The sequence below is a fragment of the Sardina pilchardus genome, chromosome 19 (assembly GCF_963854185.1).
Source record: "Sardina pilchardus chromosome 19, fSarPil1.1, whole genome shotgun sequence".
NCBI classification, from domain to species: domain Eukaryota; kingdom Metazoa; phylum Chordata; class Actinopteri; order Clupeiformes; family Clupeidae; genus Sardina; species Sardina pilchardus.
Window position 1 is genome coordinate 25,613,711 of NC_085012.1, and position 15,000 is coordinate 25,628,710.

The 15,000-nt window shown below is 48.1% G+C and overlaps 1 protein-coding gene across 1 annotated transcript in view; it reads left to right on the forward strand.

Moving 5' to 3' along the window:
- sema5a (sema domain, seven thrombospondin repeats (type 1 and type 1-like), transmembrane domain (TM) and short cytoplasmic domain, (semaphorin) 5A) overlaps positions 1 to 15,000 on the forward strand; it is a 119,766-nt gene that overhangs the window by 42,204 nt on the left and 62,562 nt on the right. The window contains exons 5-6 of the mRNA XM_062521611.1: positions 9,171 to 9,233; positions 11,764 to 11,862. Of these exons, the coding sequence (XP_062377595.1) occupies positions 9,171 to 9,233; positions 11,764 to 11,862 (162 nt within the window). The remainder of the gene's footprint in view (positions 1 to 9,170; positions 9,234 to 11,763; positions 11,863 to 15,000) is intronic.

Genomic DNA, 15,000 nt, shown 5'->3' on the forward strand with positions numbered 1-15,000 from the left:
CTTTACCCGCACACTGTGTGTTTTCATCTCAAATTAAACACACTATCGTCGGATCAAAGCGAAAGAGTGCTGTGAGGAGTTCTGTTTATGAGCGCAAACAGAGAGAACAAAGAAGTCAGGTAAATGAAAGAATGAGGCGCTCTCTTTTATCCATCCTTGATGGGTGTGAGGACCGCCTCTGTCACTGGCAATAGTGCTTGTGCGCTGCATTGCTTTATTACAGAACTGCACCAGAACGAGAGCGTGTGGCTGACTCCAGAACAGTTCTGGTCCGACTCTGGCGAGAATCTGCCCTCCTTCTCACAGCTGTCAAGTATCGCCTCCTTATATGCAAATGAACATTCTTATTTACATTTTAAAAATATGTAGCCTGACAAGATTCAAACTCAGTTTTTACAGAAAGCTCCATTTCCGTACACATATTCTATAAAAAGTAACTACTCTGATGGCTTTCTCTAGAGGGCTCCTGGAAAGCCAATGTCATTGTCTAAATTAAATATTAGATTACCTCCTCCAACAAGAAAACAATGTTTTGCTTGAATGTGGACAGGCTGGCAGGGCTTTGTGGGAGGAGGCGGGTGCGGAGTGTGGTATTTCAGATATAGAGTTCACCTGAGATTGATCTTCCGCGCAGCGCTGATCTCATAATCGACAAGCTCTCCCGTTCCATCATAAATGCTCTCCCTCTGTTTTGGAAATAAAAGTTCAGCACGTCGGCAGCTGAGACAGACTCGAGGGAGGGAAGGAGGGCGGAGGAGAGTGAGATCCATGGCTGGCGAGTGGAGAATAGCGCACTCTGAAGTATCCGATTTGGAATTAAAAATGTATTTGGACACCTTTATGGAATTTGTCTTCTGTCTTAAAGCTAGGGCCGTGTTCAATATACAGAAGTATTCGAATTGGAATTAAAAATGTAGCCTGGTATTTGGACACCTTTATGGAATTTGTCTTCTGTCTTAAGGCTAGGGCAGTGTTCAATATACAGATAATTCAGACCATTGACAGTATACAGACTACAAATAGATATATCAGTACTACATGAAGGATACAAACAGTTGACAATAGAAATAGACATCTGTCTTTGGAAAATGAGAGACGTTTGAATGAGGCAATAGGATAGACGTCAGTAACAGAAGTGGCTTTAGTTGCAGTCCTTGCATCTTATTAGGCCACATTGAAATGCACTATGGGAATGAATGATATTGGCTGGAGAGAGAGCCTAACTGTGAAACTCTATGACCAAGTGTCACAGTCAAGCCTGGTCACTGTCCCTCACAAGGGGCTAAATTGGGATGGCATGGCGCCAACTTTATACCTCTGCCCCCACCTAGCCCAGAATTCCTCAAATTAGCAGACAGCTGTCGTGGCCACCTGATGTCTTCTTCCTGGTTGTGACCTTTGACCCTAGAGGAGCGGCATGACCAGGAAGTGGGCTGAGAATGGCTGACTTCACCTGCTCATGTTCTTGAGGTCAGCAGAAAGGGGCCGAAGTAGCTACAGTATTGAGTAGTGTTTCCCGTGTGCATGGAAGGAGGCACCTTCTCATACAGTGCTAATACTGTGGAGCCATTGTTCTCCAGTCTGCCTCTCTGAAAGACAGCCCCCCCTCTTTTAAAACAGCTTCTGAACCTGCTGAAACTGAAGCCAAGACACTCTTAGGAGGTAGCTCACACATATAGACATGCATATGCACGCACCCACACACACACCCACACACACACACACACACACACACACACACACAGACACACACACACACACACACACACACACACACACACACACACACACACTCACACACACACACACACACAGACACAGACAGACACACACTCACACACACTCACACACACACACACACAGAGACACAGACACACACACATTCACACACACGCACACTCTCTCTCACACACACACACACACACACACACACACACACACACACACACACACAGTGCCCCCTGTCCTGCTATGATATGCCGTGCAGTGCTGGTACGTGCACAGAGACTGATTTATTGCCTGGGTGAAGCTGCATTGTGTCCCCATTACATTGTGTGGGCAGTGAATGGCGGCCTGATGAATTGACACCTGTGTGTAATGCGCTGGCCCGGCTCTTGTTATCTGCACACCAGTGAACCCTCCTGGAAATCGTTTATATGAAAATCCATTTCTACTGAGCGGCCAGATCTGCCCGCGCCAGCCCGCATCATCACCGCCGCGCCGGAACGACCTATTGTTTCAGGGCCACTCTTGATGAATGCAAACATCCACTGACCAGCAGACAAACACTGTGGGGGGGTTTGGTGTGGGGTGGGGGTTGGGGGGGGAGGGCAGCGAGGGGGTTTAGCCTCCGGAGGTCTGGGTTGCAAATAGCCTCTTCCGTTTTGCAGTAGCCCTGCTGCTAAATGCTCCTCCAGGAGAAGGCTGTTTGCTGACTCTAATGCAGGGAAATTGCAGTGCTATCCATCCACCCAGCCCTGGTGGAGCTCCAGTCGTCCCTGAGTGCTGAGCACTGTGTGCTGTGTCCTGTGTGCTGCCCTCCTCCTGGTTTCCGCTGCGTGAACTCCTCCTCCGACTCCTGCCACGGCTGACTCAGCATCTTTTAGTGAGAGGGCTAGATTACAGATGACGTCGTTCTGATTATAGATGAAAGAACCCCCAGTTATCTCCAGTTCTCCAATTCTGTGGTTCTGCATTTGGGTTCTAGATGAGACAGTTCCACATCAGTTTGTTCTCCACAGTGTTCTCACAGCAGCCATATACCCCTACCCCCCTCACCCCCGCCGGACCCTGGGTCCCCTCATGGCTGGATCTGTCATTGTGTCCCCCATGAGCAAAGTGGTTATCAGTGTGATTTAAGCTCCCCTCTCGCAGTGTTGGCCCCGTGGGGCCTGTCCCAGGGGCCAGAGAGTGGACTCTGCTGGATTTCTCATTCCCAAAGCACCATGGCCTCGGGCTGTTTTGTTTGCAGAGAAGAAATTAATCTCTCTCGCAGCGGATGATGCTATCTCAGCTCTCTCCTCTGGTGGGAGACAATTCAGTTTTTAAATACCAGTGCACAGGCTTCACCTTTCATTGTGCATCTTGAGTCAGCGATGCATCCCTCCAGCTTGTGTTTGTGCAGAATTGAACATACTGTAATTATTTTGATAATGATATGCATGTAGCATCCTTAAAGCGATGTGCATAAAGTCTTTTCCACACGGTTAATAATAGACACAGAGAATACCCACATGCCTCCAATAAAAGAGATTGTAAATTCCGTAAAACATTTGCGAGCATAATAACTGCAGGAAAGAGACGCGGCAGCAAGTTATGATGGTGTGAAGTGTGCACACCTACAGTACCTAAATCACGAACAAGCAAATAAAAGGCTCGCGAGATAAAATAACAGAGATTAAATAAGCAGCGTAAAGGTTACTATACGAATCGCTCTTTCTGCTCCCATATACAGTACATAGCATTGGTGAAAGTAGACTACGGTGTCTTTACACTGACATTCCGTTATTTTATTCCCTTTTTTCCTTCACTGAAGAGCACCGACGTCTTCTAGTGTTTTCATTTTGAGTCCAGAGCACAAAGGTCCTTTTCTGAGGAGCCAAATGGCATCTCTGTGCCCCGTTCCATTAGTTTATCTCCTGCAATTATGCACTGTCAGTGCTACAATTACTCTAGCTAATCAGCTGCTAACAGAACACTCACACTAATTCCCGCTAATTCAATTGCGTTAAATAACTTGGCCATTTAAAATGCATGGAATAAAAAGTGCACCGGAGGAACCCACTCCTTGGAATTGACTCAATAAATCTGACAGGTTCATTTAGGAGAGCAAATGGTCTGCCTTGGACTTTAGTCATATGTGCTCAGTGCAGTTTGTGAATGACTGTGGAAATATCTGAAGGGATAGACGTGGGAGGAGTTCCATTTACATTCTTAATGGGAGGATTTTTTTTTTGTTTTAAACAAAAGATCAAATTTGATCAAGCTTGGGCAAGAAAATGAGCTTTCTAGTTCCTTTTGCGGTGTGGTGACAGATGTATGGTCCGATCTCATGATGTTTTGTACTCAAAGCATGCACCAGTCAATGTGCAGTGTTGAGAGAACAGCTTTTGATGTTATCTCTCCCTGTCTCTCTCATTCCATCTTCCCTTCTTTCCCTCTCCCTCTCTCTCTCCATCTCCCCATCTCTCTATTCCCCTCCCTCTCTCCCTCTCTCTCTCTCTTTCCCCCCACCCTTCCTTCTCCCATCTCGTGTGTAGTTCTGTAAATAGCCTGTCAATGCCTGTCTGTGTGAAAGCGATTATTATTGAAGTCCCCATCCATTCAGACACGCGCAGCGAATTCCCAACCCCGTGTTTGTAGTCAGGACAGAGGAGTTCGTGTGGAGCCTCCTGCCCACTCTTGTCCAGCCGTCCTGCAGTCCTGTGCCGCACCTCACCCACAGACTGGGAACAAAGCCCCCCCAGTGTGTTAACACAGGGCCCAGGAACACAAACAACCACCCTGTCTACAGACACAGTCACAGGAGGACAGTAGCCTGGCGTAGGTGGGGGGGGGGGGGAAGTGGGATGGGGAGGTGGCTTGGAATTCCAGCTCAGTCAACCCCATGCGCAGAGACACAAACTGACATTTCACAAAGATTTGGCAGCAGTCTGCGGCGCAGGGAGGAATCATTATTCACATATTCTGCTCTCGAGGTCCAAATATTGATGTTAATGGCTTTCAACATAACTTTGCGTGTCTCAATGTAGTCCCTTTGTTTTGTTCGAGCTGCCAGGATGGCGGGCTTCGAACAATTGCTCATTATTAACGCAGCTTGAGAAGGAGTTTCGTTTTTTTCTGTCGCCACTGATGAAGGGGGGGTGGGAGAGATTTAAGATATGCATGTTTCTTTTCTCCTGCTCATGTTTTGAAATCCGCTAATAGCCTGATATTAGCATGCCCAGCCCACACAACGGAGCCATCGATTATCTGCGCTCAATGTTTTTAATAGCGCTAATAACGGCTATGATAAATTGATGAATGCGGCCTCCTTTAGATTAAATTGTTTATACTGTAATGGCCATGCCTCCTATAATTTGTAAAGGCAAATGACTACCCCATTTGTCAAGATAATGGTTTTCGCTAATTGTGCCTGAACTACTACCTACAGGAACAGGGGTTTTATAGACTTGCTCTCCCTTTCGGCATGGGCACAGCTCCCTCAACGTTTCACTCTGTGAGCTCCCTCGGAAACAGAGCAGGGCCAGCTTCTGGCCAGATCCACCCTACTGTCTGGCAGGGCTAGGCTTCAATGTCAAGCATACAGACATTTTTGCCAATGGTTCCACAGTCTGGAAGAAAATCTGACAGAACTGTGTACAGGGTTAGCCAGCACAGTGATTAAATCATTCTCTGACACAGATACCGTACTCTACACATAAATCTATATCAGATTACGAAGAACAACAGAGCAGGTAGGTATAAAATCAACAAAGATAAAAATGCAGGTACACTTTCAAAATCAGAAAGCCATTAGACTTCATGGGTAGTGAGGGTTCAAACCACTGTTTCAGGATAGTTCCTAACAGGTAGGGATACCCTCCCATGTCCATTTAGAAATATACTTTATGATTAGATACATTTAGATAAACTATTGTCCCATATTTTAATTACAGGGTGGTTTGTAGGAGTGCGCCAGTGAATCCGTATTGGTGGAACGGACCCATTTTTAAGATCTAGGCCCGGCCACCATAAGTGGATGAGGGGTGGCTTTCTTTTCTCAAGGAGGAACTCTGAATGCATGAAGTGCAGAGCGTAGTCTGAGATGAATCGCATAAGATTAATCAGGTAGGGAGTAATGCTCTTTTAAATCCTGAAATGTTCGGAGGCCATATTCATTAAAGAGGGCTTTCAAAACAAAAACATCTTTGCATTAGATTGGCATTTTGGGAGTCCAGTTAATAAAACATATTTGGACGATGACGATGGATATATTGCTCCTCTGTGTCAATCCAAACTGACATTTTACCTTCCCCAAAATACGTTTGTCAGGGAAAGTCCCCCCCCCCCCCCCTTGACTTTAGGCTGTTGCAGTGTTGACATTTCAGTTTGTTGTTGATGAACGAGGATATGAGTCGATGCTGTTCTGGACGGAGAAACATTTGAGGAGGATAGTGGCATCATAGAGAATGTAATTATAACCTAGGAAGGATATTCATAACAGCTTTTTTTAACTGTTGCAATTTGACCTTGTAAAGTTAACCATGAACCTGTGACTCACTCAGCGGGTCATAGCAGGGCCAGGCCATGGACATATCCGTCCCAATCTCCCCTGCTGTCTGCTAGGACTCTGCCCATTAGCTGTGCTTTGCCCTGCTGCTGGAGGGACTTTGCACTCCCTGACCTCACGTAACGGGCCAGATCAGAGCCAGATTATCACCATATCTGTCCCGGTCGTTCCTGGTAATTAGCCACTATGGTCTAACTGTGCTTTCTGAGAAAGGCACTCTAGATGTGTGCACGACCACTTCAGGCTTCCCTACAGTCTGGTGCGGCTGTGCTGGACAGCTGCTGGTGTGTGCTGCTGGTCAGATTTGTGGACTGATTTCTCTCTCTCTCCGTTTCTCTCTCTCTGTCTCTCTTTGTCTCTCGTTCTCTCTCTCTGTCTTTCTCTCTCTCTCTCTCTCTCTCTCTCTCTCTCTCTCTCTCTCTCTCTCTCTCTCGAGCGTGCTCAGTGAGCACAAGGCCCTGAGGGACACCACACTGCTGTCTGTGCACACTGGAGGGGGGGGGGGGGAGTAGGAGCTGGGGCTGGGGCTGGGGCTCAGGCGTTTTGCTGATGTGCAGTTTGTTTTTAAGGGTGACTGGCCTTAAAATATCAGCGTTCAGCATGGAATGTGAGCTGGCACGCTGACAGATGGATGGGCTCTGGGTGTGTGTGTGTGTGTGTGTGTGTGTGTGTGTGTGTGTGTGTGCGTGCGGAGGGGTGGGAGGTGGATGGGAAGGGGGGTATGTCTGAGTTTCTCTAAGCACCCCAACTAAACACACACTCATGTGCACGCACACACACACACACTGGTGTACACTCATTTGTACTGTGTGTGTGTGTGTGCATATCCACAGGCTCTCAGACATAAACTCTTTACCTCTCTCTGTGTCTCTCTGTTTCTATCTTTCATTATTTACTCCTCTGTCCATCTCTGTCTGACTCTCTCTCTCTCACTCACTCATTCTCTGTCTTTCTGTTTGTTTTTTCTGTCTTTCTCTCCCTACACACAGACACACAGAAACAAACATCTGTCACGCACGCACACACACACACACACACACACACACACACACACACACATTCCTACTTCCGTTCCCATAATCCTGTGCCCCCTTTGCCAGTTAGTCCATCAGTCTGTGCTCTGGTTATCCTCCTCCTCCTCCTCCTCCTCCTCCTCCTCCTCCTCCTCTTCCTCCTGCTCCTCCGTGGTGTGTTTACTCAGTGTCCAGACCATCCGTCCCTACAGGGCAAGCTGTGCCGGGGGCTGCCAGGGCCAGTCAGCATCCACCACTCTCCGCCGTGTGAACACAACACTGGGAAGTGTCAGTCATCGGCCCCACTTCCAGACAGCCAGTTTTCTGTTGCAGGCCTGCAACAGGCCCCCAACCACCACCACCCCCCCCCCCATCTCACACACACACGCGCGCGCACACACACATATATAAATGCACACAACACACACTCAGACTCACTCACACACTCAGACAACCACTTGCACATACACATAAAAACACACACGCACGCATACACACACACACACACACACACACACACACACACACACACACACACACACACACACACACACACACACAAGCCCCAGAGCCATCCAACCCCCCCATATCAACCCAGACACGGTTTCTCTGGGTAGTGTTACTGTAGATTTCCTTTGGGAAAAGGGAGAGATGGATGGAGAGAAATGAGAAGAAGAAGTTTTTTAGCCCCCCCCCCTCCCCACACACCCCTATCCTCTCCTCTCCTCTCCTCTCCTCCTCCTCACTAGGCACTGGAGCATCAAGTTCTCACACATAAAGCCCCAATAAAAGATCCTCTAGTCCTTCTGCACAGGAAGTGGTCTGAAGTTTCATTCAGGTGCCAGAGGGCATTTTGTCATATTTCACCCCAGCATAAATTTAGTGGGATTTGAGGGCACGTTTTTTCCCTTCTTTTCTTGCTTTTAGCTTTTTGCTTTTAGTTTTTGCCGTTAGTCTCTCTCCCTCAGTTAAGTTGTAGTACGCACAGTCTCTCCCCAGCAGCCTATTTATGGAGAGATATGATGGCTTAGAGGAGGGCAGATCGTAGATTGCGCAGTGGTATAAATGACTAGGCTACCGGAAGTTTCTTCAAATAGCCGGTAGTGTGATAAGCATAGATGCCCACTGAATGAGGCAAGCGTACTCTACTTTACTCTCTTAACGAGATAAAAATATAAAATCAGATGCATAAATAGAAGAGTCAATCAATTTCCGAGCAAGGGAACATTAGTTAGGGGTTCTTTGGCTCAGCCCTCTCTCGGACAACAAAGCTGGCTTTATCTGGGAGGGGATCGCTTTCCTTGCGAGGTCCAAAACAGCCTCAGCCTCAGCCTGAGCCTGGCTCCCATGCCATGGCCTCCGCCACATCACCCCCACCCTGGCCTCCCTGACCCCCGGCTGAAAAGGGTGTTTGTTTAAGTTCATGTGAAACGGGACTCAATGTACTGCATTGTGTCTGGCCTACTGTAGGCTGTTTAAGAGTGTTAATGTACCTGCTGTTGGCAGAGCCTGTTGATTGACACTTTAATACACAGTTATTAAGTTATTATAGGTGACTACTGTCAAAAGTGTAGATGACTATTGTGTTATTTTTTTCAAGCATCCTGCAGAATAATGAAAGTAATAATGTTTCCATCTCTTCAAACGTTCTACCTTCAAGGCGTGTCATGCGAGATTGACTGAAAAGTTTCAGATCTAATTGAATACTTTTTGTTCCAGTTGAGGGTCTTTGTTGTGGGCTGTTGTGGCGTTTCATGCTAAATTTGCTTTGTTTACAGACTGTGAGTGTGTCTCCGGTGTTGTTAGAGGTGATGTTGGATGGCTGTTGTGTTTTAAATGCATCTCTCTCTCTCTTTCTCTTTCTCTCTCTTTCTCTCTCTCTGCAGGGGGCTGAGTGGCACTGTGATGAGTTCACCAAGGGAGCTTGCTTCAGCCGCGGCAAGTCGGAGGTGAGCAATCCAACTTTATCAGACACTACAACGTTCAACACAGTCACTGTGTGTGTGTGTGTGTGTGTGTGTGTGTGTGTGTGTGTGTGTGTGTGTGTGTGTGTGTGTGTGTGTGTGTGTGTGTGTGTGTGTGTGTGTGTGTGTGTGTGTCTGTGTGTGTGTCTGTGTGTGTGTCTGTGTGTCTGTGTGTGTGTGTCTGTGTGTGTTTGTGTCTGTTGTTGTCTATTATTTCGCTTCTATTAGAAGCGAAGTAACCACTCATCATTGATGTGTGTGTGTGTTTGTGTCTACTTGATAATATAAATTCAACCCTGCAAGCCTTTTTTCCATCTGTGTCTATTATAAACTACACAAAGTAAGTAACCGCCCTACCATCTGTCACAGGTAATGAAAATTGTGTACGTTTGCAATGACTTTTTCTTTTGTCAGTGAAAAAAGCAATTCCGAGTTACGATTGCCAGCATTGACAACATGTAGCGACAAAAGTTTGAGCCAAACCTCCTTTGAAGTTGTGAGTTGATGATTGACTTGGCTCTTTTATATTTCAGACACATCCCAAACACACCCACAAGACTCAGAGCTTATCCTACCTCACTTACCTTGAGCCAAAACAGTGTACAAAGAAATTAGGTGTGCCGCCGTGCAGTTAGAAAGAGTCATCTAGACATCAACAACTTGCCAAGCTTCTCTCCATTTTCCAAAGCTCTGTATTTCATAAAGACCTATTTTTGTCTGATTTGTCTGAAACTACACTTTCTCCAAAAACATCCAGACCTTCAGGTCTTGCAGCACTAGAATGAGATTAATGTGCTTGCACATTAGCAGATTTGCCTCTAAAGTAGACCTAAAGGGTATCTTTGACTTGCTAAATTGCTGTTGTCAATATGCCTGAGCAATCTGATGAGGATAAATACTAACTTACCAAAACTTTCATTTGTTTTCCAAAGCTTACTTTGACTTTGACAGGTTACCAATTCGTTGTAGTTCATTTATTGCGCATTGGCCAATTTTGCACTTTGCCTGCCATTTAAAATCAGGGTCCTGGGTCTTCCTCGGAGACCGAGCTGCTGCTCACTGTTGAACTTGACCCCTCGGTGACCTCTGAGGCCCCTCCTTGTGCTTGTGCTCTGAGAGTGTGGTTTTCCCCGGTCTGTGCGAGAGGGCCCTGCTCTGTCTTTTGCTCCCCGGTGAAAGAAGGGCTGGAGGCCCGTAATAAGCAGGGACGCGCTGACCCAACGTGTGATTGTCGTCGGGAATTACAGGCTGAGCCACCTCACCCAAGGAGCGCTCCAGTTGTTTGGACTGGGAGCGGAGCGGCATGTGGAATTGTTCCTCCGCGGCCCCTAGCTGTAGCGTACCGTATCAGCGGTGCGGAGACGCACTAAGTATAGCTTGAAAGAGCCGAGTTCATTTACGCCTGCTGCCGAACTGCTTTATCGCTCTTCCCCGCCTTACAACAATATGGCGGAACGCAGAGCGGACCACCTCACCGTGGCCGATGGCTCCCCGTCGAGTAGTTTATTTATTTTTTCTCCGGGCCTAATTGCACCCCTTTATTTCCGTCATCTGCTTTCTGTAGAGCTGGCAGTTCAAAAGTGCACGGAGGAAAGACGACGCGAGGGTTTGATTGAGCCGAGGCCTCTCGACGGAGTCGATCTGCTTACCGTGCAGATAGCAGCCATCAGCCAGCTACTACATTAATAAGGATCCTCGCTTGTTTGTTTGTCAGGCCCTTTTCATAAGCGTTGCGTATGGGGGATGCCAAATGCATATTTGATCTGCGTTTATTTACATACTGAGGGCGCATTACACATGCTGTCAGATGACTCAGCAGACGCTAAATCATATCTTTCTCTCCCCGGCCCTCCGTGGCGCGGCGAGTTAATGAATTGCTTTGTGAGTTAATGGCCGTCGTGATGACAAGTGAAAAAAAAAGCAGACACCCCTCGCGATGACATCCAGTGTGGTGCTCTTAAATCAATACAATTCGACAGATAGGGGTCTCAAGAAGAGCATCCCGCCCTCCCCTCCCCCGAGGAAAGGCGAGACACAATATGGCTGACGCAGGGCTTCCTGATGGAGGGCGAGCGGTATTTCTGTCGTGGCGAGACGAATGCGTGCGGCACAATAAACAGGCCGGGCGGCTCGGCTCGGCGCAGCGCGGCTCCGCTCTTATCTCGGCCACGTTGTTTTTGTTGTGAGAGGGAAAATTCACTGCCGCCCCCGTGGCTCACACCAAAGGTCATCAGCTCCACTCGGGAGATCAATAGATGAAGTGGCTGCTTTCTTTGGCACGCTTCCTCTCTCTCTCTCTCTCTCTCTGTGTGTCTCTCTCTCCCTCTCCCTCTGTCTTTCTCTGTCTGTCTCTCTGTTCAACAGGCCGAGCTTTGCAATAATCCCCTTGGCCTCATGCTTTCCCTCTCTCTCTCTCTCTTTCTCTCTCTGTCTCTCTCATCCTCTCTCTGTCTCTGGGCACTTACTGATGTGGTTTTTTCTTCTCCGTGTGTCTTTTTTCTCTCTCTCTTCACAGGAGGAGTGCCAGAACTACATCCGTGTGCTTCTGGTTAATGGAGACCGACTCTTCACCTGTGGCACGAACGCCTTCACCCCCATTTGCACCAATCGAACGGTAATGGGAAAAATATTCAATTCTCCGCCTGCCATGCTACTTTTCCTGACGTGTGTGCAAGCTCCTGGGAGCCTGCTCATTGCGGTGTGCTTTTATGGCTCATTGCTATGGCAACAGTTTTTAAATGTCAAGACCTTTAATATTCAAGGTCACAGTCACTGGAATGTGGTCAGTGTGTGAAGGTGTGACATTAGTGCTGCCTGCCAATGCTGCTTACAATCTGGTGAAGGGGGAACTCTCTACAATAGAATTAGAAAGAACTAGAAAGTTTGCCGTCTTTGACATGTCAGCCATTTCCATATACTTTAGTTCCGCACGAAATGTCCCGACGCTACAGCTAATAAACAACCACGAGCAGCCGTCAGAAATTGCAGTAAACAAACCTCTTTTCATTCACGCCCGTCTGTCCACTCATGTAAATAACTGTTGAAGGCCCGTCTTTGAGTGACAGGATTAAACGGAAATCCAGCCCCTCAGAACTAAGCTAATGATGATGACAGGCTGTTTATTTGCACCGACGGTCACCCCCCTCCAGTGCGCCTTTGAAGCCTGATGTGTATAATCGGCTCACAAGCGCAAACCCAGCGCTGGTGCCAAATGTGTGGCTCTGGGCCGCTTCTGGCTTTCGTCCGGGCTGCATCCGGCCCGGATCCAGCTGACAGGTCCTGTGTGAGTCCCTGAAGGGAGTGTGTCAGGGATTTGTGTGGAGGGCTCCTTTGGGGAGAGAGACAGCGTTAAACCCAGGAGGAAGAGCCTCCTAATCTAATTAGATAGCTTTACAGATCGCCGTGTGTCTCTGGTTGTGTGGGTGTGGATGTGTGCTTTGTGTGTGTGTGTCTGTGTGTGTGTGTGTCTATGTGTGTGTGTGTGTGTGTGTGTGTGTGTGTGTGTGTGTATAGACAGAGAGCTAGTCAGTGCACCAAATCTTAGGAGGCATAGACTCTCATGAAAGGGGCATCCAATAGGAAGGAACACAGCTGGCCTCGCCCGAAGAGAGGTGTCTTTTTACGCCCCTGTTTAATGACCCTGATGGATGCACCATCCTCCTCCTCCTCCTCCTCCTCCTCCTCCTCCTCCTCCTCCTCCTCCTCCTCCTCCTCCATCCTCCTCCTCCATCCTGCTCGGGCACTGGAACCGCTGTTCAAGCTCCAAGGTGTTCCATCAATACCATCCTTTCATCCCTCTTTACTCCAGCACAAGGGGACACTCCTGGGGCTTTGGCGGCGACTGAAGCCCTGGCTCTGGAGCCGCCGCGTCGCAGGACGTTCGCCCCTGCCAAACATGCAAATGCCCCGTCCAGCCCCGTCCAGCCCCGTCCAGCCGTCCGCCTCAGCTGCCAAGCGCCCTCAATGGATCCAAGGCTCCGTGTCTTAAAGGAAGCTTAGAGCCTCCGCAGCCGCTGTCTGTCCGGGCATCCTTCCCCCGGCCAGGGCCTCGGTCAGATCTCGCTTTGTGGGCGCTCCAGACAAGGCCGGTGTTGTGGTCATCCGCCTGTTTGTGTTGAGTGGGCGATTATGGCGCAGGTGGAGTGGCGGACACAGGATGCAGTGAATAGCACATCTGGCTGGACCCAAGGGGCAGCTGGGCGAGAGGGGGTGTTTACTGCGCTAGGCTACTAATGCTTCGCCTTGTATGGGCTCGCAATGGCCACTTAAGGTTGTATCTTTTAGCCCCAACGGGTGCCGCTCAGAATTTATTATTATTGCATCAAAAAGCCATTAGAGCCTTATATGGCTTATAGCAGGGAAGTAGCTCATAAACAGGTTTTGAGCTTTCAGCGCTAAACTGATTCCAATGTGTGTGTGCGTGTGTCTGTGCGTGTGTGTGTGCAAGTGTGTGTGTGTGTGTGTGTGCAAGTGTGTGTGTGCGTGTGTGCGTGCGTGCATATTTGTGTGTGAGTGTGTGTGTGTGTGTGTGTGTTTAAGAGGCAGGCAAGCTGAGCCTTAAATTATTCCGAGTTCCCTCAGTTTATACAACATTTTATTGCGAACAAGTGCACCGTCTGCTTGCCAAGAGTGGGTCATGTTGTCAAATATTTTTAAACATGGGGAATAGGATTTGGCTTACTCCTCAAAGGCTGAGGCTGGCTGCTTTTTGAATTCATGCCCTCATGAAAGCCAAGAGGAACATCTCTGCATTTGTGCGGTTTGATAATGGCTCCACCAGGCAAGCGGATTGACATCCCTCGGAGTGCCTTACCTAAAGGACATCTGGCTCTTAAGTCTTGGCTGAATCCACTCCTCTCATCCGGCCATGAGTCAACTCTTCAGCTGCACGGCGGAAAGGCCCACTTTAACTTTAACCCTTTTATGATCTCAAGTACGGGAGTCGGGACATGAATGTTGCCAACGGAAGGTCCGGTTTCATGATGCAATGATGACCTCAAGCGACCGTTATGAATCAAAGCCAATGCGAGTTATGATCTGCAGGCTAGAATAACACGTAAATCGCAGTTATCGCACATTTGTTTTTTGTTTGTTTGTTTTGCTTGAATCTCTGTGGAACTGGGCGAGAGAGAACAGCAGAGCCACCTGACAAGCGTGCTGCTCTGGTCTAATGTGCACAAATGTCAATTACCTCTCGGCCCTGTGTAGGCTCAAGTGTCACACTGGCTCATGATTCAGAGCTTAAACATACATGGCCCCCAGGCCCAATTGAAGTGTGTGTGTGTGTGTGTGTGTGTGTGTGTGTGTGTGTGTGTTTTTGTGTGTGTTGGGGTAGTGGAGTGGAGGTGGGGGGGGGGGGGGGATGATGATTTGCATTTAAGCATGAAAGTATACGCCTGCCAAGTCAGGTAAGTAATGAGATCAAAAAAGACCAGTGTCTGCCAAATCTGCATATCCAGAGAGGGGTCTAGATTAAGAGAAGCTTTTTATATCCCTGGCTTTGGCAGTAAGGAAGGAACCTACTGTACAAAGTCTGTTTTTCCACGACTACAGCTGTGGGGTATATGGCGGCGGTATCAGAGAAGTAGCAAAGGTGTCCTATTTCAGGAGAACTCAATCCACATCCTGATTCTAGAAACACTAACTCTGTCACCTTTTAAAAAGAGTAATTACTCGGTCCTCTTCCTGATTGTGGAAACACTAACTCTATCATATTTAAAAAGAGTAATTACTCTGTATCATTTCATTTCCT